The sequence below is a fragment of the Octopus sinensis genome, linkage group LG5 (assembly GCF_006345805.1).
Source record: "Octopus sinensis linkage group LG5, ASM634580v1, whole genome shotgun sequence".
NCBI lineage: Eukaryota > Metazoa > Mollusca > Cephalopoda > Octopoda > Octopodidae > Octopus > Octopus sinensis.
In genome coordinates, this window is record NC_043001.1 from 24379429 (window position 1) to 24403769 (window position 24341).

Consider the following 24341-nt stretch of genomic DNA (forward strand, 5'->3'; position numbering starts at 1 on the left):
ATTCTCTTTAACCTTTTTGTTACCAACCCGGCTGAAACCAACTCTGGCTTGGAGTACAAATGTCTTGTTTTCATAAGTTTTGAATTAAAATCTTCCACTAAACCTTAGTCACAATTTATGTTCCTGACACTAGCTGAATGATAACTAAGTTATTTTACTAAATTCTTTGTTATATTTAAAGTAATTGAAATAAATACACAGCATCTCTAAATATATACGGTAATGGAAGGGTTAATCATTACAAGAAGATTAAATTTTCAATGGTGCAGCAATGTACTAATAGGCTGCACTAGTAATAAATATCTGCTTCTCAATATATGTATCATGTCATATATAAAGGCATATAAATTGCTAAATATTACTAAAATTTCAAAAACATTAGGAAACTAATGTTTTTGAAACTAATCAAATTTCTAAATATTTAATTGCATTTTCAATTTTTTCCTCATTAGTTATAGAGACCACCTCTGGCCCTTTAGTTTTGAAAGTGAGAAGGTGATCTTACTAGTACTAGTGCCACAAAACAAAGGCATCCAGTTCAATCTGCAAAGTGGCTGTCATTAGGAAATTGTATTAGTGAAGCATGTTTTCACTAAGTCTTACTAATACTAATGAAAAAGTTTAATTTGTAAATAATATTTAATTAAAGCTCTAGTGTTTACAAGTCTGTTGTTTCTCATAATGTTGACTAGTATTCCATAATACTTCACAGTTTAAAATGTATTCAATTAGTAGATAATGTTTTACAATATCTAACAGTTTGAATTTAACCTTTTCTTAGTTAGAAGTAGATAACAATATAACAATGCTGTGTTTTTTTTAAATGCTATGTATTCTTTGAAAATGCTATCTAAAGTCACAATGGCATTTGGAGGTGGGGTTGTGAATAATAAATTTGTCTCATCTTGACATACATAAACTCTTGTTATTGTCATTACAAATATTAATAAAATTTTTTCCTCATAAATCAAATCAATAACTAGTTTCAGGTAATCTTTATGAAACTGAAATAGAAATCTGATTTTATTATGTTGGTTAAATTTAGAAAAAATTCTAAAGCAATATTGTGCTTCTTTTATCTCTTTGACAAGGCATTTCTTATAATTCCAGCGTCTCTTCAAGGACAACCATTGAGAGTCCTCAGCGGTGTGTATCACTTTCAAAGTCTTCTCTAATTTCAAACATCTACTAATATCTAACCTGACATTGAAGTAGTGATTATAATCTCTTAGATGTTTTTCATAGAACCTCTGCTCATCGAGATTTGTCTTTAGAAATTATGGATCCTTATATCTTAAGCTGATCAAATGTACTGCAGTAATACATTACCATTACACCATGCAGGTTTCCAAATGTCTTCTAGTATTATCAATAATGGATTTTTCTAGAGCTTCTAGTAAGAAAATAATGGAGCATTTGAAAACATGTAAAATTATATACAAGAAAAAGAAAAGTATAGAAAATGAAACTGCTAAAATAAGATGTCTTACTTTTCTTTTTCAAACTTTCAAAAAAAACAAAAAAACTATAAGATATTCTCATTTGTGTAGGAAGGAATGTCTGTGTGTTAACTTCGCATAATAGCTAGAATTTTACTATTGAATATCTTCATAAATGGTTTTTATGGATTATTAGTATAACATTTATATGTAAAGTCATAGACTAGACACATATCTGGTAATAAAAATATAGATCAATAGATTAATAAATCAACTACTCAACTATTTATAAATTAAGTTATACGTTCTGCTATGAGAAGGTTATACCAGTTAGTAATGTAAATAATAGCTAAATAGGATCTGCAACAACTAGCTGAACACAATAGTCTTGTGAGACAGTCACCAAATTGCATAGTAAACCAAGTAATAAAATAATTATTGAAATTATCCCCATTGCTCCCCACCCCCTATTATCCTATCTCCCCTCCTCTTTGTCCATATTTATCAAGGTCTAGAAGTACTTGGAATGGTTTTCTTTTTATGTTGTTTCAGATAGTCTATGGCACAAATATTTTCAACTCAGTATTTACAATGATTTACCTCTGTATATAACAGTTTGTATTTTATTGGTTTTAGACAAATGAAAATGAAAGTAACTTTGACAACACTTCAACATAGTACAATTATATCATGACCTTTCGAACAGCTAATTAATTATATTCTTGACACGTATTCTACATCTTTCCTTTAAGTCTTATATGCTAAGTTTCATTACTCATTCTTTTTCTATTAACTTTCTCTGGGTGATTACTCGCTGATGTATCTTAAAATACTTGTTTGTTGAAGATGTTCTCCTTGGTATTATGGTTAGGAATTTGCAATTTCTTAAGTAATTTATTTGACAGATTTAGCTGTAGTGCTAATAGGTCATCAAACCTTCTAATTGGCTCTTCATTTTCTTCCTTACTTTAAATTTTATCAAAATGTTACAGTACAAATCTCTTTTATTGCAATGAAATGAAGCCAAGTGATAAAGTAAAGAAATAGAATTTGTAAAAGTCAAATAAATGTTCATTTCAGTATGTTTAGATCAATGTAAAATGTTTCTGTAAATGTTTTTCAGATTGAACTGAAATTTATATAATCTAGTTAATTCTTATAAACTCAACAATTTCAAGTGACTTTGCTTCAATAATTACTTAACAACATATATTATTAGCATTTATTAGCTGTACAAATAAAAATTCAGATTTAATATTCTGCAAAAGCTGTCATAATTTTTCTTATAAATTTTCATATAGAAATAAAAATACCTTTTAACCTCTAGGTAAACGAAATAAACTTTTTCAGAATCACTTAGTTTTCCTTATTATTCCATTTATTTTCCTCTCAATAACTAAACATATTTTCTTCTATAAAGCTTTTAAAATACATATTAATTCCCATGTTTATAAATATATTCCAGTGCAAAACATTTTGCATGGAAATCTGATAGAGCAATTAAAATAAAAATTTAAAATTCTCTTTAGAACATTAACTGTTCTGATGAACTATTAACATAATGGTTTTTGCCATTGAATCAAAGAAACACATAAAAAATATATAATAGTGCATAAATTTTAAATTATTCTAAGTTTTCTCTTCTTTAAGTATTTTATGATTTCACTTTAATTTAAAAATTAGGTTAATTACAATTAATCTTTCATAAAATTCTTTATCGATTAAATATAGTAAGCATTTTTAAGGAATTTATCCTCAACCAGGTTTATAACTCATATAGTCACTGTTTTGCAGAACTTATTCCAGCAAGCAATCGCTGGAAAGACGTACAAGTATCAGCTCTTCTTTTAAAAAATTCAGGTTTGTGATTATCAGTTATTTGTCTACTACATAATGGTATATTAAACCAGCTAATCAACTGACAACATGTGCACCAAAATAATATACTAATTTTAAATACGTTGGCGTAATTTCTAACAGGCAATAAACAAAGATTAACAGAAAAAATGCAAAATATTTAAAATTTAATGTTATATCAATCAAGGAAAGCTGACAAACTAACAAAAGCTTCAACCAATATAATTAACTTTGCGTAAAAATACATTTGTTCAATTAAACCGTGTTACTTTTTAATTCTAAATTACTAATGACTGGTAGTTCAATTAATAAAATTCTCTTACACAACAAATACTGAAATCCATGATATTTAGTGAAGATTATTGTAAATGTCACCAGACAGAAATATAAGAACTGATCATACTATTTTTAGAAGTTTGTCTGACATCACATGAAGTCTTCTTTTTGCGTTGGTTCTCGGAAACTTTAACTCATATAAATTATTGCAGTGTAATAAAAATAGTGTATGAATTTCTTAAGAGCTATCTTTGATTAACATTTTGTTCACCTAATTTTATTCAGTTTATCAATTTTTCTCAAATTTTCCTTCCTTATCCACACTGATTTTAGTATGTTCACTCAGAACCAACAAAATTTTATGATATTCTACCTATCATTGACATTGAAAACAAATTTTGAAAATATTATATATAATTATTAGAAGTGAATAAGCCTTTTATAATCATAAACATTATATATATATATATATATATATATATATATATATATATATAGGTTGAGTTTACGGAAAAAAACAAAAGACGAAGACAGGTGGTGTACAAAACAAACAGATGTATTAGTATAACGCTCAGGAATAGAAAAAGTCTTTTACGTTTCGAGCCTACGCTCTTCTAACGAACCAGATTCTATCAAACCATTTATAGCTGGTTTGATAGAATCTGCATCATGATAGGACTACATCATAATAGGACATGACTGCATCATGATAGGACAGAATCTGCATCATTGATAGGACTGCATCATGTTCACATGTCTGTTTTAACATGCTATGGCCAGATGCTCTTTCTCATGCCAACCACTTTACAGAGTCTACATGATCTTTTTGTTTTTCCATGCCACCACTCTAAGGAGGTTACCATGCAACTTGCAAGGAGGTTACCATGTAACTTTCAACAGACTGCTGCTACAGTAAAGAAAGTTGTGGTTTTATGCTAAAAGATGAGTGGTTGAAATATGAAAGAAGGTACCAATTTCCTGTTATTGAGGAGCTACATGTCTGTTCACATAATAAAAGAGTCAGTGGATGTAACCAAGGTCGAGCTAGGAGGAGAGATAAAATAGTGAAGAGGAGTTATAGTGGACCCTCAAAGTACGAGAAGTTTAATGTCCGTTTTCCATGCTAGCATGGGGTGGACTGTTCAACCAGGGTCTGGGAAGCCAGGAGGCTGCGCGAGGCTCCAGTCTGATCTGGCAGTGTTTCTACAGCTGAATGCCCTTCCTAATGCCAATCACTCCGTGAGTGTAGTGGGTGTTTTTTTACATGCCACCGGCACAGGGGCCAGAGGTGGCAGTCAAATGGCCATGGTCGGATGGTGCTTTTAACATGCCACCGGCATGGGTATCACAACTACAATTTCCATTTTATTTTTATTTTGATGCTGATGTACTTGACTTAATAGGTCTCCTCAAGCACAACGGGTCACCCTACGATCCAAGGTTAGCAAAGCAGGCCATCATGTGAGCCATGAACTCACTTCATTTGTTGGGTCTTCACAGTCACAGCATATCTCCAGAGGTCTCGGACTTTCGTCATAGCCTCTGTGAATCCCAACGTTCGAAGGTCATGCTTGACCACCTCATCCTACGTCTTCCTGGGTCTACCTCTACCCCAGATTCCTTCAACAGTTTGGGAGCGGCACTTCTTCACACATCTCTCCTCATCCATCCGTAAATATAAGTGAAAAACAAAGGTTGAACAGTTGTAGATGATAAACACATGTTGGAGAGAAAGTAGGTGATGACTGACTGAACAGAAAAGGATAGTATAGATTCTTAACAGAGAAGAGGCTGTGGACATTATCTTTGTGGTCTTGAGAATATCTTCATAATTTGATTATAAAGAAAACATTTGTAAATTTTTACAATTATAGATCTTTATTTTTAATTTATAAACATATTGCAATATTTAGGATTTATTTTCTTAAATAAGCTCACATGATGGATATTCAAATTCAATAATAAACATTGCTTTATGTATTTGAATGAGATGAATTAAATCTTTTCATGTTATCAGCTATGATGTATATATGTTAAAAGGGAAGCTAGATGAAATTTGTGTATTCAAAGCGGAAGAATAATTACAATAAATAATTGCCCCTCATCAGAACTGTTGAATTTCTGACCAAATAAAAGTGGATGAATTTGTGAATTTAATAGTTAAAATCATAATGGCATCACAAATTTGAAACATTATTTTACTCAATTTAAAAGATGATAAACCCCTGTGGTGTATAATATATCAACTCCATAAATAGAGTATTTCTATCTTTGTTAATATATGTGTATAACAAATATTTGTAATTTTCAATAAATTCATTGAAGCATGAAATAACCTTGAATTCAGAAACTTATTCTGTTTCATTACTTCAAACAGTCCGACTAAAACACTTTGCATGAAAATCACATTTCAACATTAAGTGTTCATTATACAAACACTAAAAAGGTGTGATATTTTCATAATTTTATGACAGCATAAATATTTATTCAGTTTGGTGTGCTAACTATTTATTCACAGACGACTAATTCAAGTTAACACATACTCTTTTAATCGTTTCAGTCATTTGACTGTGGCCATACTGGAGCACCGCCTTATGGTCGAGCAAATCGACCCCAGGACTTATTCTTTGGAAGCCTAGTACTTATTCTATCAGCCTTTTTTGCCAAACTGCTAAGTTACAGGGACGTAAACACACCACAGTTGGTTGTCAAGCCAGTTGGTTGTCAAGCGATGTTGGTGGGACAAACACAGATACCCAACATATACACACACATACATATATACGACGGGCTTCTTTCAGTTTCTGTCTACCAAATCCACTCACAAGGCTTTGGTCAGCCCGAGGCTATAGTAGAAGACATTTGCCCAAAGTGCCACACTGTAGGAATGAACCTGGAACCATGTGGTTGGTAAGCAAGCTACTTACCACACAGCCACTCCTGTACCAATGAAAATAACTGAATCTTAACTTTCACTTGGTTTAAAACCGCCACATGGTATTTCGGGTGACTTTAGCAGAGCCTACTCTGTTGCAAGTCTCTGGTTTGCAATACCTTCTTCCCCACTCCCACCAGTCTTCGAGGCCCAAGACTGTAAAAGGTTATGAGCACTGTTTTCCCTCCTGACTAAAATATATATAAAAAATAAATACTTGTTTCAATAGTTGAAATGTTAAAAAAGTATCCTACCACAGCTTTATGTCCTCCTGATATATGGAGATACGCAATGCCTTAAGAGTAGTGAACTACAGATGAAAAAGTACATATCTGGATTAAAAAAGTAAGTACAAAGATTTAAGTGGAGATTTAACCAAATAGAAATACAATATGATCATTTACTGAAAATTTATCTTTTCAGTTCATATTATTCCAGGGTCAATTTGAGTTTAGACAAGTGAGAGGAGACATAAAACTGAAATGTTTAAAAAAAGTAAACAGATATTTAGAAATTAATTCAATATGAGAGTTTCAGTATTTTGAGACATTACTCATTGCATATGCATAAATTTGTTGGTCTATCTACCCAACATCTCACCAGATGAAAATGAAAATGACGTTGATGGGAAATGGAAAAGAAACCAATAAATCTTAAATTAATCTCTAATAACATCTCTAATAAGAAAAAAAAAAAGAAAAACAAAACTTATTTCAATTATTTGTCAGATGTTTAGAATATTTAGAATATTTATGGTATTTGTAGGTCTTGGATCAAAGTCTTGGATTGTTAAATATTAGGAATGTTTTTATTGTCATATGTAAGCTTTTATTTTTTTATTTGTTGATTCAGAATGGCAAATGTGAGACAGTTGATTAAGATGTCTACAATTTGGTAATTTTTTTAATTCTTGGAGTGAAAAGTTTGGTTAATTTTAGTAAAGAATACAGGTGTTACATGAAATTAAGGATAATGCCTTAAACAGAGACTGTCTGTTGAGCTTTATTTGAAGTTTTCTGTGTGATAAAAGAAAGAAGCTTAAAAGAAAATGCATCTTTTGTGAGATAGACTTAAACCTTTCAAATTTTGGCACCAGGCCAGTAGTTTCAGAAGGAAGGGGTTAGTTGATTATATTGGTTCAAGTACTTGATTGGTACCTATTTCAGCAATCTCCAAATGAGGAAAGGAAAAGTTGACCCCAGAAGGATTTGAACTCGATAAAAAACTTGAATAAAATGGTGTTAAGCATTTTGTTCAATGTGCTAAAATATGGTGATTGTAGGAAAAGAGAATAGAAGACTCTTATAATTAATATCTATGAACTGTGAAAAAAAAAATAATTGAGAAAATTGCTGTGCTGTTTAGATATATATTAATTTGATTACAATTCTGAAGAATAATTAAAGAAAGGAAAAGTGTGTTGGTTGACAAATTATTTAAGATGTAAGGTGCAAATGAATTTTTGTGCAGAGCTTCACAATTATAGATGCAATAGTTTTGGAAAATTTCCATGAAATCCACTTTTTGCCATTATTGCAATTCATGATAAATAAGAATAAAAGGTGTAACATATCAAATATTATTATTGTGGTTGCTTAGCAATTCATGGTAGTTAATTTGGAAAGCTGTACATGGGTGAACGAGCGTGACCAGTTTGCTTCATCTGTTATGTATGAAAATCTGAATTGTTTGCTAATATTCTTACAGAAGCTTCTCACGAGAAGTATCAACTGATGCTGAAAGTGAGAGTTCATCACACCGCAAAGTGAGGTGAGTGACATTTGTCACATCATTTTCATTTCTTTGTTGGTTTGTGTGTGAAACCTTTGACCACCCAATTAACCATAATTAACATACCCCACTTCAGTTGTACATGTTTCTGTCAATCTCATGTACAAGACCTAAGAGCCTTCAACACTAAAAATATATTCAGTTGACTAACCTATAGTTGACTAACCTAATTTTTATTTGTCCTTACTGTTTATGCTTGCATCCTTTGCTTTCATTTACATTATCATCAGTTTTTAAATGCATTTTATATTTAACCTCACCCAACTGTCATCTGTTCTAAATCTGAATGCAACTTGTATTTAGATTTGATTATAATATAAGTATGTAACTGTTAACTAATGTCTAAAATCTGTGAGATAATATAACTGACTTATTTCATAATTGAAATCCATAAAGAAGGACATATTTAGTTTTGTTATTGACAATGATAAGATTTAAACATCAATAACTTATTTTCAGAAGTCATCATTCTTCTCTTGTGTTGAATGTTTTAATATAAGGACAATATAATTTAAATTATTAAATCATATAGTAATTAGTCTCACCAGCTATACTTCTGTTATTCATTTAGTTGGCCACAAGGGTGTTACAAAGAAAGGAAGTTGCAGGCTGGACACGGACATAATGAGATGGAATGATTAACAATATGATAATAATGAGGGCAACAACAATGCCCGATGATTGCTGTTTACCCGAGCACATTGTTCTTTTATAAAACATTTTGAGGCAACAAACCTCTTACATGATAACACATTAAGGAGGCAATACACCTCTTACATTAACGACATACAAAGCCATTTTGCAGCAATAAACCTCTACCAGCTGTACTTCTAGATTACTAAACATAGATGATCCTTCCATGAGCCATCTAATCTCTTGTCTACACTTATTTATAAGGCTAGTATCACAGTTCTAATCTTATGTCTAATCTTATGAGTAGATAGATATTTGTGAAGGCGCATGGCTCAATGGTTAGAGCGTCGAGCTTACGATCGTGAGGTTGTGAGCTCGTATCCCAGACCGGGCTGTGTGTTGTGTTCTTGAGCAAGACACTTTATTTCATGTTGCTCCAGTTCACTCAGCTGTAGAAATGAGTTGCGATATCACAGGTGCCAAGCTGTATCGGCCTTTACTTTCACCTTGGATAACACTGGTGGTGTGGAGAGGGAAGGCCAGTATGCATGGGCGACTACTGGTCTTCCATAAACAACCTTGCCTAGACTTGCACATAGGAGGATAACTTTCTAGGTGCAATCCCATGGTCAGTGTTGTGACCGAAGCAGGGTCTCAGATAGATGTTTATATCAATTTTCCTTATGTTACTCATTCTGAGACTATATGTCAAAAACATTGTAAGCATTGTAATGCAGTTTTAAGATGGCTCAAGTGTTAAACGAAGGCTTTATTATTACTGACGTTGTTATTTAGGTACAATTTCTGAAATAACTTTTGTTAATCTCTTGTAGGGTTTTCCTTTGACTTCATTTAAGATGGTATTATTATCTGCTCAAGTATGATAAAAATATTTTGTTTAGTTGAGAGACGTCAACGATCTGTCAACTAAACATTTCAAGCTACCTTGTTAGAAGCATGCTCAAATGAATAACATCAAATAAACACTAACAAACACAAATACGCATGCACTACTAGAGATGTACATAAGTGAATTTGCTCAACTCTGTGGCTGTCTACATGCATCTGCTTAATTTCATTATGATAAGCATGTGTGAATACATATGTGTGTGTGAGCACTCATGTGTGTGAGGTTTCTATTGCAAATTGTATTTTGTTTTCATGCCATTAACTTATTCAGGAGCTTTTACCTTGTCAGATATTATCTATCTATTTACTTACTCGTTTATTGCATTCAGCCATTAGACACTGGTCAAGCTGGAGTCACACCTTCAAGAGTTTAATCAATCATGTTGGATCCTATTAATCAAATTTGACATTAAGAGACACAACATTAAGTTATATTGGTAAACATGAACAAGGCCATAGTAAAACACACATATACATACATACATACATACATATACATACATACATATATGTATATGTATATATATATATATATATTATATATATATATAATATATATATATATATAAAATGGAGGTGGAAATAGCAAAGAAAGTAAGTCTAAGGCATTTCAGTTCGAGACGGGGGCCTACTTGCTAGATGAACTGATTACTAGACTTCACTCAATATTTTTCTAGCCATTGTTCATTGTATGTATACATACATATCTGTTTCAGGGAAGGCACATGGCTCAGTGGTTAGAGCATCGAGCTTTTGATCATGAGTTTGTGAGTTCAATTCCCGGACCAAGCTGCGTGTTGTGTTCATGAGCAAGACACTTTATTTCATGTTGCTCCAGTTAATTCAGCTGCAGGAATGAGTTGTGACATCACTGATGCCAAGCTGTAATGGCCTTTGCCTTTCCCAAAGATAACACTGGTGGCCTGGAGAGGGGAGTCTGGTATGCATGGGTGACTGCTGGCCTTCTACAAACAACCTTGCCCAGACTTGTGCCTTGGAGGGTAACTTTCTAGGTGCAATCCCATGGTTATTCATGACCGAAGGGGTCTCCTCCTCATATCTCTTTCAACACACAATTTCACATCAGGAGTCTTGCAACACAGATTCATAAACATACACACACACACACATATATATATATACATACATTTATGCATGTATCTGTGTGTTTGTTTACATTTTGCTTCTATGAAAGTTGTGATATACAGGCAGTATGGTTGTTATGAGTTCTTTTATAAAGAAATCATCTGCCTACTTCATACTTTCAGAGCCATTTGGAATAGGAAATCTCTTACTTGAAAAACAGGTGAAGGTTAGCAACTGGAGGGGCTTCTGACAATAACACAATGTCATAATTGCATATTCATCTGACCCATGCAAGCATGGAAAAACTAGCGTAAAAACGAAATGAATGAATTAGCTTTCAATTGTTATTTAGTTCTATGTGAGCCCTGACTGAGCAAGCATTGAGCATAAGAGATTCCAGCCACATCCATCCTTTTTTTTTTAAATATAGGACTACATTGTCCAATGAATCCTGCCTTTATTAAGATAGTGGGTATGATGATAGTGGTTGAGATTTGACTGCTATCTCTAGTAGTCCAAGTGAACATGTAGAAGCTGCCTTGTTTGTACTTTTCTGTTTTGTGTATATGATTATTCATATTTTAAAGAATAATTTTGTGAAGACTACTGATTATTCCAATGTTTACACATAACAGTGATCACCATAATCACAAATTATGACTACCCATGAGAAATACTTAAATTAAGTTAATTTATTACTAACATTTTCATTTCTTGGATTATGCTGTTTTTTGCAATTTTTGTAGTTTTAAAGGATTTCTTGATTTTATTGATTTCTTTTCTTTTTTCTTTTTTTCTTTTTTTTCTTTTTTTTTTTGAAGTAACTCCAAGATTTTGATAAATTTTGATTCATTGAAATCTCAAGAAATGTGTAAAATAGAGATTAATACAAATCAAATTTTAAACCAAGAATTTTGCATTAACAGGAAAAAAAATTACCATTAAATAACATTATTCATCATTACAAGGCAATTTTCAAGCTGTTAGCAAGATTAGTGTTCCCATGTTTAATGCAGAAACCGTCAAAAAGCTAACTAGAAATAATATGCAGAGAGGAAAATGCTGATATTAGCCAAACATAATGTAATTTTAACTAAAATACAAGGGATGATTGTGGACATGTTTAAGGTTTTCTCTAACTTTACTCATGAAGCATAAACTATTGGTTCCAAGTCTAATTCCTTACACCAATAAATTTGCTATGATGTATATAGTTACATATGTAGGTAAATATAGTTACTTAGTGAATCAATATTCACTATTCAGTGATTATTGAATCACTAAACTTGTTGATATAAGGAATTAGAACTAGAAGTAATAATAATCAGGGGTATTGTCCTCAGAATTTTAGTCTTATTATCTTAAACAAGTGGTTCCCAAAGTGGGCAGTATTGATCCCCTAGTGGGGGTGGAAATTTCCAAAGGGGTGTTGAAGAAAAGTGGCGTGATAATAGAGTAATGATTCATACAAAAATTGAGGTGATAATGAGGTGGTGATTCATGTAAAAACAACAAAATAATGAGTTCATTAGGTTAAGTTTTATTTATGAAATACAGTTGCTTTGAATTTGCTTCAGAAAGAGTCCTGTGTTTGTCAAGGTTATTTGGAGTGGGAGCACTAGGAATGTGGCCTGGGTGTTATGAGGGCAGCAGCCTGAAAAAGTTTGGGAACCACTGCCTTAAACTATGCTTTTTTAGAACTGAAATATTCAACTATAGCATTTCACATTTTAGCAAGTTATAAAAGAATTAAAAGCTCTTAAGTTTGTTTTTATAAAATCTGAAACCTTACAAAAGACCAATCAGTTCAGTTGTTTTTTTTTTTTTGGCTTTTGCTACTTGACATTTTAAAGTAATCAAGTTCTTGAAATAACAGTTCCTACATGTTGTTCCGATGTCTGCTCTAATTTGTTGATAAAATTTGTTGTTTTTAGAAATGGCTTGACAAGCTTTATTATACTCATAATTATTTCCATCTTAGAAATATTTATTAAAAGAAGGGACAACTAAAACAATCCTGGTGTATTGTAGAGTTTTATTTTATCAGCTTCAGAAGAATATTGCAATATTGAGGCAGTGAACTAAATATCATCAGCTTGTCTCATCATCACCCAAACTAAAAATGAAGGTAATTAACCAAAACCATAATTGTATCTCATGCTGAATTAGGAAGTTGCCATAAAGTGTTTCATAATACAGACATATTCTAATGCGGCGTTTCCCAACTGGGGTTCCGTGGAACCCTAAGGTTCTGCAATACATTCCTAGGGGTTCCCCGAGAAAGTGTGAGATAAGCTAATGCTAATTTCATGATCGTAATATTACTATACATGCACAACATATTATTAGTTATTTGTAATATTAGTTATTGTAATATTATAATATTATATATATATATATATATATATATGTGTGTGATATTTACCGCATGAACTACAATGAAAAAATATGAAAGATATGGTATATCATTTTTTTTTTGTACAAGGGTTCCTTGAGACATGTAATTTATTTTAAGGGTTACGCTAGGGTAAAAATGTTGAGAAAAACTGCTCTAATGCTATGGCAGAAATAAGCTGACCTTGAATGAGCGAGTGACAAATATTTCATATTCCAATGATTGCTGCAATATTGTTTTGAATTACTGAGTAATTTATCTTTTCTCCTTTACTATAATCCTACTTCTGTCATATTTTATACCTATCAAATAATTTATTGGGTCTCTCCATAAATATGAATTTACTCCAAACAATAAGGCACGTAAAAGGCACCCACTACACTCTCAGAGTGGTTGGTGTTAGGAAGGGCATCCAGCTGTGGAAACTCTGCCAGATCAGATTGGGGTCTGGTGCAGCCATCTTGTTCGCCAGACCTCAGTCATTCGTCCAACCCATGCTAGCATGGAAAGCGGACGTTAAACGATGATGATGATGATGATGATGAATAATTTTTGAGTTTAGCTTTATTTCCAAAGCCAATTGACACCATTAGAACAATGCAGGGTCATTTTTGTAATGGGATGAACTGGTTTTGATTCTCTTGAAATCTGTGTAACAGTTACATATTATTGGTTTCAAATTTTAGCACAAAACCTGCAATTTTAGCGGGAGGGTTTAAGTTGATTACAGTGATCAACTGGTACTTATTTTATTGACCCTGAAAGGATGAAAGGCAAAGTAGACTCTGGCAGAATTTGAACTCAGAACGTAAAGATTTTTGCTGCTAAGAATTTTGCCCAGCATGCTAACAATTCTGCTTTAACTTTCTACAAACTTTCTCACAAAGTTTCATTGATAGTAAAGGTTCATAGTTAATTCTCATTCTACTTTTCATATGTAATATTCTAAATACTTCAGATTATAATCTCCTCCATTAATCATGGACCAAATACTTTGTAAATAGTAGCTATAGTTTCAGTTGATGTGTTCACAGGTCAAATTCAGCAAAGCGGCTGGATTTTATATCTCAAGAAATGCAATTACAAAGAAGACTGAGGTTAGTTTTTAGTTTCATCTCTTCTCTTATGAATCCTGCTATTTCATAACTAACCCATCGACTTTTAACACTTACTATGATATGGTTTTGGAATTGAAACTTGCAAGGGTATTTAAATTTTGATTTTGAATCCTAATGCTTATAATGACTAGATTTCCCATATTAACTTGTGTTACTAACAAAGCATGTTTTCAGTAATAATTCCTGTTTATTTTATCGAAGCAACTTTATTTGTAGTAAAATACTGATTCTGGATTACAGTTAGAACCTATGTATATAATCAACTGGCATGTGTTGATTTTAAGTGATATGGTGAACTTATTTCTCTTGCTTTTTGAGAATAATCACGACAGTGAAGCAATGAAGAACTTAACTCTAGCCTACTACAGTTATTGTTGCATTTTCATTTCTTCTGGGTGAAAACAAATCCCAGTTGCACAATTAAGTATGACATCCTCATCATCATTTAATGTTTGTTTTCCAAGCTGGCATGAGTGAGATGGTCTGACAGGAACCAAAGTTTGTCAAACCAGAAGGCTGCAACAAGTTCCAATGTCTGCTTTGGTATGATTTTTATGGTTGAATGCCTTTCCAAATTCTAACCTTTTACAGTATGTACTGGATGCTTTTTATGTGGCTGCAACAGCTTACAATTAACTAAATTTGCAAAAACTTATCTAAAACGTATTAAAGTTGCTCTCCTATAGAGAAACAAAACTAACATAATTATAAGTGTAATACTTAAATATTAAAATGCTTTGTTGTTTTAAACTTTAGTGAGGAATTCCTAAAAGGGACACTCTAGCATATTTTAGATAACTAATAAAAAATATCTCATTGTTATGCTTAGAAAATTATATATAAAATATTTTTTTTTAATATAGTAACTACTTGTAATTTAACAATATCCTAAGCTATGATACATGGAGGTGCAATGGCCCAGTGGTTAGGGCACCCAGTGGTTAGGCGCAATGGCCCAGCGGACTTGCGGTTGGAGGATGGCAGTTTCAATCCCCAGACCGGGCGATATGTGTGTTTATTGAGCGAAAATACCTAAAGCTCCATGAGGCTCTGGCGGGGGGTGGGGATGCCAACCCCTGTTGTACTCTTTCACCCCAACTTTCTCTCACTCTTTCTTCCTGTTTCTTGGGTAATGCTACGATGGACTAGCATCCCGTCCAGCTGGGGGGAACACATATGCCACAGAAACTGGGAAACCGGGCCCATGAGCCTGGCTAGGTTTCAGAAAGGGTGCATAAATAAATGAAAATAAATAAGCTATGATACATTATGCATAGCAGAAAGTACCTTTCTGCAAAGTCTACCAGTTGAAGTATATTACTTTTATGAACTGATTGTATATTTCTATGGACTCAGAGAAATAATTCATTTTTATCTAAAACTCAGCCATCCAAAAAGATTTCAGGAGCATAAAAAAAAAATCAACAAAAACTGCAACAACCAACAGAAGTACAGTAATCCCTCGCCATATCATTATTCACCTATCGCAGTTTATTATTTAAGCTTACATCGATTCCTCTGTGGTGTTGTTCTGCATTTATAATAAACTAAATATGTACAAATTATAAAAATAATATTAAAAAATATACAGTATAATATAAAAAAATATGCAATATAGGCGCAGGAGTGGCTGTGTGGTAAGTAGCTTGCTTACCAACCACATGGTTCCGGGTTCAGTCCCACTGTGTGGCACCTTGGGCAAGTGTCTTCTACTATAGCCTCAGGCTGACCAAAGCCTTCTGAGTGGTTTTGGTAGACAGAAACTGAAAGAAGCCCATCATATATATGTATATATATATATGTGTGTGTGTGTGTGTGTGTGTGTGTGTGGTGTGTGTGTGTGTGTGTGTCTATGTTTGTGTTTGTTCCCCCAACATTGCTTGACAACCGATGCTGGTGTGTTTATGTCCCCATAACTTAGCAGTTCGGCAAAAGAGACTGATAGAATAAGTACTAGGCTTCCAAAGAATAAGTCCTGGGTCGATTTGCTGGACTAAAGGTGGTGCTCCAGCATGGCCACAGTCAAATGACTGAAACAAGTAAAAGAGTACAATACTGTTGCTACTTCGTGGATTTTCCCCTATCGTGGTAGTTGGGGAACATAACACCCACTATAGTTGAGGGATTATTGTAAACAGTTATGAATTTTATGCTGCAAGGAAGAAGTACGGGGAAGTTCAACATTTCAAACTGTGGGCTTTTGCCAAAAGGCTAAGATAAAAGAAACGAAGAAAATTATTTAAAATGTTTGGTATAGATTAATCTTTAGGATTTTTTTAGGTTCTACAGTAGTCAAATCATTGACTTATAATTTTTAATATTTGATATTGATATGAAAAATTTATTGTTGTTACTGCTTGCCCCAATTCAGCTCTGATTACAGGTGTTCCAGCCATGATCATCTAACCTTAAATTACCCAATACATCTTTTACTTTTTTCTTAGACAGTGAAATGTAATTTAAGATTGGGCTTCGTAGAGGTTTTCATAGTTGGAGCAATCAAAACTGAAAGTATTAATTTTTAATAGTTAACAAGGTTGCCATCAAATCAGCTGCTAAGTATTTTAGCATTTTATGTATGCCACATCTATTGGGATATTTCATTAAAATCTCATTAAAGATATGTTTCTATCTTCATTTTATCAGCCAGTGAAGGTTTTAACCATAAAAAATGATGTATCTTATTGTTTGTTCCTTCTCAAGCCACGCCTGGCTCATAAGGGCCGGTTTCTCAGTTTCCTTGGTGTATAGGTTTCCCACCTGGACAGGATGCCAGTCTGTCGCAGGTGAGCTGCAAGATAAAGGACGAAAGAGTGAGAGAAAGTTGTGGCGAAAGAGTCAGCATTACCTTCTGCCGGAGCTGTGTAGAACTTAGGTGTTTCACTTAGGTGTTTTGCTCATAAACACACACATCGCCTGGTCTGAGATTCAAACCCGCAATCCCTTGACTACGAGTCCACTGCTCTAACCACTAGGCCATGAGCCTCCACTTGTATCGTATTAAGTGAGAGATTAAAAAAATTATTTTTATCAAATGTAGTCATGTTATTAAATATAAACTTTCTGTTAATTTTTCCTGCAACACTAGTATATTTATTCTGAAAGCATTACAGTTAAACTTATAAGTAATTTTATAACATAAATACTATTTTTAGTTTACTAATACTTTACATCCCAATCTTCTAAATATAATGTTCAAACTCATTTTGCAAATGGAGAAAGTGCTTATATTGATTAAATGTCTAAATGCTTGAGATAGGTTACTATTAATAAAATTACTACAGGTTATCAGACAATTAACCTCATCTATGCAGGTATAACATTTCAAAATATTTACATCTTCACTGTTTCAATTGGTTTAAACTCCAGCCATCAACAAGTGTCTTATTTCTAACAGCATTCATAACATCAAACTGAATTAAAAGTTGTAAACTATTTCTCAACTAAGGCTGGTATTTCATAAACCCAGTCTGATACTAAGTACACCTTCTTATCATGACAAGAACTGTATAGTGGAAATGTAACAGCTTATCAAATCATAGAGATGTAATCTTAGTAATATCCAGAATTATAATAGTACTACTGTATACTAATTGCTATTATTCATAGTTATATTTTTTAACAGCAGTAAAATGAAGAAAAAAATCAAATTTCTCCTTTAAAAAAATTCATCAGGATAAATACAGGAGTGGCTGTGTGGTAAGTAGTTTGCTTACGAACCACATGGTTCCAGGTTCAGTCCCACTGCGTGGCACATTGGGCAAGTGTCTTCTACTATAGTCTCAGGCCGACCAAAGCTTTGTAATTGGATTTGGTAGACGGAAACTGAAAGAAGCCATCGTATATATATATATATATATATATATATATATATGTGTGTGTGTGTGTGTGTATGTATGTATGTATGTATGTATGTGTGTGTATATGTTTGTGTGTTTGTATATATATACGTACATATATGTATATATATATATATATATATATATATTATATATATATATATATAATATATATATATATATATATGTATGTATGTATTTATGTATGTATGTGTGTGTGTATATGTTTGTGTGTTTGTCTTCCCAACATCGTTTGACAATGCTGGTGTGTTTACGTGCCCTGTAACTTAGCGGTTCAGCAAAAAGAGACCGATAGAATAAGTACTAAGCTTACAAAGAATAAGTCTTGGGGTAGATTTCCTCGATCGACTAAAGGCGGTGCTCCAGCATGGCCATGGTCAAATGACTGAAACAAGTAAAAGAGTAAAAGAATTCTAGCTCAAAATATAAGGAATAATGCAATTGATGTATTTGCAGGCTGCTTACTTATTTATTGTGCAACAATTTTTGCTGTGAAATACATTATGAAAATATTGTCAAGATGAAGTAAAGTTAAATATACTCTGCTTGTATATTCATATATTTATATATATATAAAGCTGAAGTTGTCTATGTATGGCAGGTTTGGTAGCCTTCAACTAACGCTATCTCCTCCAAGATCCTGCGGCACAAGTTGACCAAAATTGAGAGTATGATAGAAGAAGGCTTGCTCTTCCTTCCATAGAAGAAAAAGTTCAAATCGGACCATGTTAACACCAAAAGTTATTTACGTCAAAAAGATGCTTTTTTTCTATGAAAATCCCTATTTTTTACGATTTTTTTACTGCTGTATCGCCATTTTTCAGTGTATTTCAACCAGAAAAATTTCACTTAAAGAGAATAACAAGCTACTTTTCACTTAAAGAGAATAACACGTTACTTTTCAAAAATTCCAGTTCTAAACGGTCGAAAACAAACCGAGTAATGCCAGGCAATACTGCTAGTATATGGATATATAATTGATTGACAGAATTAAGGCATCAAACGAAATGTCATGTAGCTCTTTATATTCTTAATTCAAATCTTAGAGAGGGCAATTCTGCTGTCCATTCTCAGGTCACAAACAAATACTAGGTCTTAGTTTAATCAGCTATAACCTTCCCGGAAACGTGTAGCCCTTATGCTTATATTACAAATCAATCTATTGAAAAAGTTGGAAGGATCTTAATTCATTTCCTGTTAGTTTATTGTTTCTTTGTCTAAAAACTGTTATGTCAAGGGTCTCTTTATACTTTCAAGTCATTTACTCTTTTATTTGTTTCAGTCATTTGACTGTGGTCATGCTGGAGCACCACCTTTAGTCGAGCAAATTGACCCCAGGACTTATTCTTTGTAAGCCTATCACTTATTTTATCAGTCCCTTTTGCCAAACTGCTAAGTTATGAGGACGTAAACACACCAGCATCAGTTGTCAAGCGATGTTGGGGGGACATAAACAGACACACAAACACACACACCACGCACACACACACACACACACACATATACAATGGGCTTCTTTCAGTTTCTGCCTACCAAATCCACTCACAAGGCTTTGGTCGGCCCGAAGTTATAGTAGAAGACACTTGCCCAAGGTTCGCAGTGGGACTGAATCCGGAACCATGTGGTTGGTAAGCAAGCTACTTACCACACAGCCGCTCAAGAAAGATTATAAGTGACTATCTATGAATAGTTTGTGATCTCATAACTTTTACAGTGGAACCTGTGTTCTCATCTCAAACAAATCAGTTTATGAACAATTTTTCAAACGGAAAACATCTCAAGTGATGAATGGTGTCTTGAGTAAGGAACATACAAGCCGGCAATAACAGCTGGTAATATGAGTGGGAAAATGTCAGTTACTGTCTAGCTTTCATTCAGTGCATGGCCTTGCTCGAATTCACTTTGCCTTCTTTTGAATTTCCTATGAGGAAAATAGTTTTGATTTACAGACATTTTAGGTGATGAATGGCCTTCAGGAATGAATTAAATTTGTAACCCGGGGTTCGACTGCATCTGTGTGTTTCAAATCCTCTCTCATGGGATTTTCAGTATTCATATATTTAAAATTAGCACTATGACCCGGCAGTGCTAGTGCATACATATACAGCTGCATGCGTGCACACATACACACAAGTACTGTCCAAATCTCTGACCAATCACATACAGCTAGCTGGCATTCAATTGGCATATCAAGTTTCGGGCATTTTGATTGGGTTTTGGATAGAAAATTCACAAAAAAGTCACCTCTATTGATTTTTTAATGGCTTTGCGGGGTGACTGGGGAAATGTAAAGATGTGTGCGACCACCCTTGGACGGTTTTGAATGACCATAGAAAGTGTGAGCCCTCTAACAGAAAAATTGTGGATTTGTATAAAGGACATGCACACACAGACAGACATTTTGCCAATTATATATAGAGAGAGATTACATTTGGTGAACAATAGTGTCAGTGGTTACAAGTCCCTAGTACATCAACCACCGGTGGTTCTCTGCATTTCTGAAGGTTAGAGTGCCAAGGGTGTCTCAGTAATTTAGTGTACAACATATATTCCAAAAGGCTTCATTTAAAGAATACACCAGATTTTCAGTTTTCCCACTAACATCTTTATACACACATATGCACACAGTCATACATACAAACACACACACACATGGGTTTCTGCACAGTTTCCATCAACCTCATTCTCTCACAGGATATTTGCCATCCATTGATATTCAAACCTTCATTCAAATGGTTATAATTTAACTGATGCAACTGCATAACAAAATCTATCAATGCTGTTTGATGGATTTATTGTTTCATAGGCCATTACATATTCATTATAATCAGTTTGTATTTCAAACAGGAAAGAGCAATAATAAGTTGTAGTATATTTTCTATTAATTATGCATAGATAATTGCAATTGAAATTTCAGAAGGGTCAACATATATGAAAGTGTGTAGTTTTCAACAACTCATGATCAATATTATCTGGTAACTCAACGTAAATGATTTAGAGTTTACTATGTATATTCTTTGTGGAGGCATATGGCCTAGTGGTTAGAGCAGCGGATTCACGGTCGAGAGATCGCGGGTTCGAATCTCAGACCCGGCAATGTGTGTGTTTATGAGCGAAACACCTAAAGCGCCACGCAGCTCCGGCAGAAGGTAATGGCGAACTTCTGCTGGTTCTTTCGCCACAACTTTCTCTCACTCTTTCCTCCTGCATCTTGCAGCTCACCTGCAACAGACTGGTGTCCCATCCAGGTGGGGAACCTATATGCCAAGGAAACCAGAAAACCAGCCATTATGAACCAGGCATGGCTCAAGAAGGAACAAAGAACAATGTATATTCTTTATCAACCAAAAAAATGTGTGTGTTATGAAATTCTTGGTTTTTTGTCATATAACAAATCCACCTAAAGTTACAAATCCAACACCTGGCTTCTCTGAAAAGTTTCCTTTTTCCATAAGATTATTGATTTTATATTAAAACCCCAGGTCATCTTTTCTAGTTTATCCATGTAAAGAGTATTTTCTTCCCATTTTTAGATTTTATACAAAACTGATGAAAACTATCAGCTTGTCTATGTCAGTATCTTTGTGTTTCTTGCATATAGTTGGACTGCTTTAAATGGTGTTGACATTATGACTATCAACCTTTCCAATATTACTATTTCTGACAACTATGTCATGCAAGTGGATATGATTTTACTTTCCTTGTTTCAGTCATTTGACTGTGGCCATGCTGAAACAATTAAAAGAGTAAAAGAGTAAATTGATGTGCATTTTAGAGGGTGTGTGGAATACATTTTGCTATGCCACTAGCATTAGAGAGATTGTCCCATATAAGGACGTCTAAAGGTCGTCACTCTTCCCTGTGTCAGTTCTTATTCAGAGTTATTCTCCTGTAATACCAAGCACTTTTGTTGTCACTAGGCTAAGAGCTTTTATCAGCTATTTCCTGCGGAGGAAAATGGGGTTGAACTAGTGGAGCTAGACTGAGGGTACAGTAAAAGGCTTGATTGTGTGACAATTTCCTATTCCGTGGTGGTAGGCCTGCCCCCTCATCTGGGATACCACATGTTCTGACACTTTCTCCAGTGGCAACTTGGTGTGTTCAGCTTCCAGCCTGATGCTTGTCAGGCTGAGAAAAGCAAACTCTCCAAAGTACTGGTCAAGCCTGTGGCGATGAAGACCTCCAACGTTCTCAGCCCTCAGACCATATCCCTGCCCACTGCAGTCATGACAGAGATGGCTATCTGCAAGTGTAAGCCCCTTGAGTCAGAATAGCTCCTCCAGTGCATTTCAGTTGCCATCCTCCAGAGCAATACCTTTTCTATTTAGGTTCTCTGTGTTATGTTAAGACAGAGATCCTACTGTGGTGGCCTCACATTGTCACCATGGCACTAAGTGTAGGTGTGTTTAGTTAGCAGGAAACTCAGGCTGTTACCATGGTGTAAGGTGGTGGGGGTGTATTTAATTAACAAGGGGATAATTATCATGTTGACTGCTGAACCCAAATGTGGCTTATAGACTAATAGCACCATCTCCTATGTTGTTAAGTGAGAAACTGGGATGTAAGGGGAGGACTGGTTCAGGAAGCAAGAAAGAGAGAGACAGACAAAGAGACAGACTGACAGGCAAAGACAGAGTTTAAAAATATTGATAGAGATTTCAAATCAGAAATATTAGATTAAATTGACGTTTTAAAAATTGCTCTGACATTTTGTTGAATGGTTCATTAGAAAGATGTACGGGTGAACTCAGAGCTGTTTGCCATCCATTTGAATTCATATGGTGACTGTGAAGACACACCTCTCTCAGATAACTTTATATGACTTTGTGAGCATGTGCATATCACCATGAAGGTGAGAGAGAGAGAGAGAGAGAACTCTCAGCATTCAAAAGCTCATGTGTCTTAGGAGTCAAAATATCCAATCAATCAGAAGAGATTGATGATTAAGCTATCCTCATTGTCAGAATCAGCACACTGTAATCATCGTAATTATTGCCTCCTCCACAACTATTAACATCACCTCCGCCGCTGCTAGTGCCACCACCACCACTACCACCACCAACAACAACAATATCATCATATTCATCATCATTTTCACTATAATCATATCTGATTTTTCAGGGCTGGCACAAGTAAAACAGCTTTACACAATTACATATTTCCATATATTTCAAACTAAGTGCTAGTAAAATACAGAAGCCAATATCTCTCATGTCCATTTAGATTGTTTTTTTTTTTTTTTTTTTCAACTCAAGTTGTTTTTCAAGTCCCCAAAATCATTCATCATCATCCTGCTTTTTGTCTGTTCACAATAGCCCTTTGCTTTCATTATGCATCTTCAAGTAGAATGTTGTAAAAAACCACTCAGAACTCTTATGTATTTAGCGATGTATTAAGTAATAGTTAAACCACACTTGTTAAATCCGATATTGTGCAATTCATTTCCACTTCTGACAGATTATTTTTAGAAGGCGGCGAGCTGGCAGAAACGTTAGCACGCCGGGCGAAATACTTAGCAGCATTTCGTCTGCCGCTACGATCTGAGTTCAAATTCCACCAAGGTCGACTTTGCCTTTCATCCTTTCGGGGTTGATAAATTAAGTACCAGTTATTCCCTGGGATTGATTAATCGACTTAATCCATTTGTCCTCGTTTGTCCCCTCTATGTTTAACCCCCTGTGGGCAATATATATATATATATATATATATATTGCCCACATATATATATATATATATATATATATATATATATATATATAAGACGTGGTATGAGAATACTACAGAAGGCGTCACCGAAAATGAGAATTGCAAAATCCTGTGGGATGCAATGATCCAGTGCAATCACCCAACCAGACATTGTTGTGGTGAATAAAAAAGAAAGAACATGCATATTAATTGACATAGTATGCCCCGGTGACAACAGGATCAATAGGAAAGAAGTAAAAATAAACAACTATGATGATTTGAAGCAGGAAATAGAAAAGTTGTGGTCAATGAGAAGAGTAGATGTGATACCAACAGTAAATGGTATCAGCACCCAAC

General features: G+C 34.0%; 1 protein-coding gene across 1 annotated transcript in view; it reads left to right on the forward strand.

The window, feature by feature from the left end:
• Window positions 1-24341, forward strand: part of LOC115211754 — a 749350-nt gene that overhangs the window by 89919 nt on the left and 635090 nt on the right. Inside the window, exons 12-15 of the mRNA XM_036503111.1 lie at window positions 1111-1146; window positions 3234-3299; window positions 8215-8277; window positions 14356-14418. Of these exons, the coding sequence (XP_036359004.1) occupies window positions 1111-1146; window positions 3234-3299; window positions 8215-8277; window positions 14356-14418 (228 nt within the window). The remainder of the gene's footprint in view (window positions 1-1110; window positions 1147-3233; window positions 3300-8214; window positions 8278-14355; window positions 14419-24341) is intronic.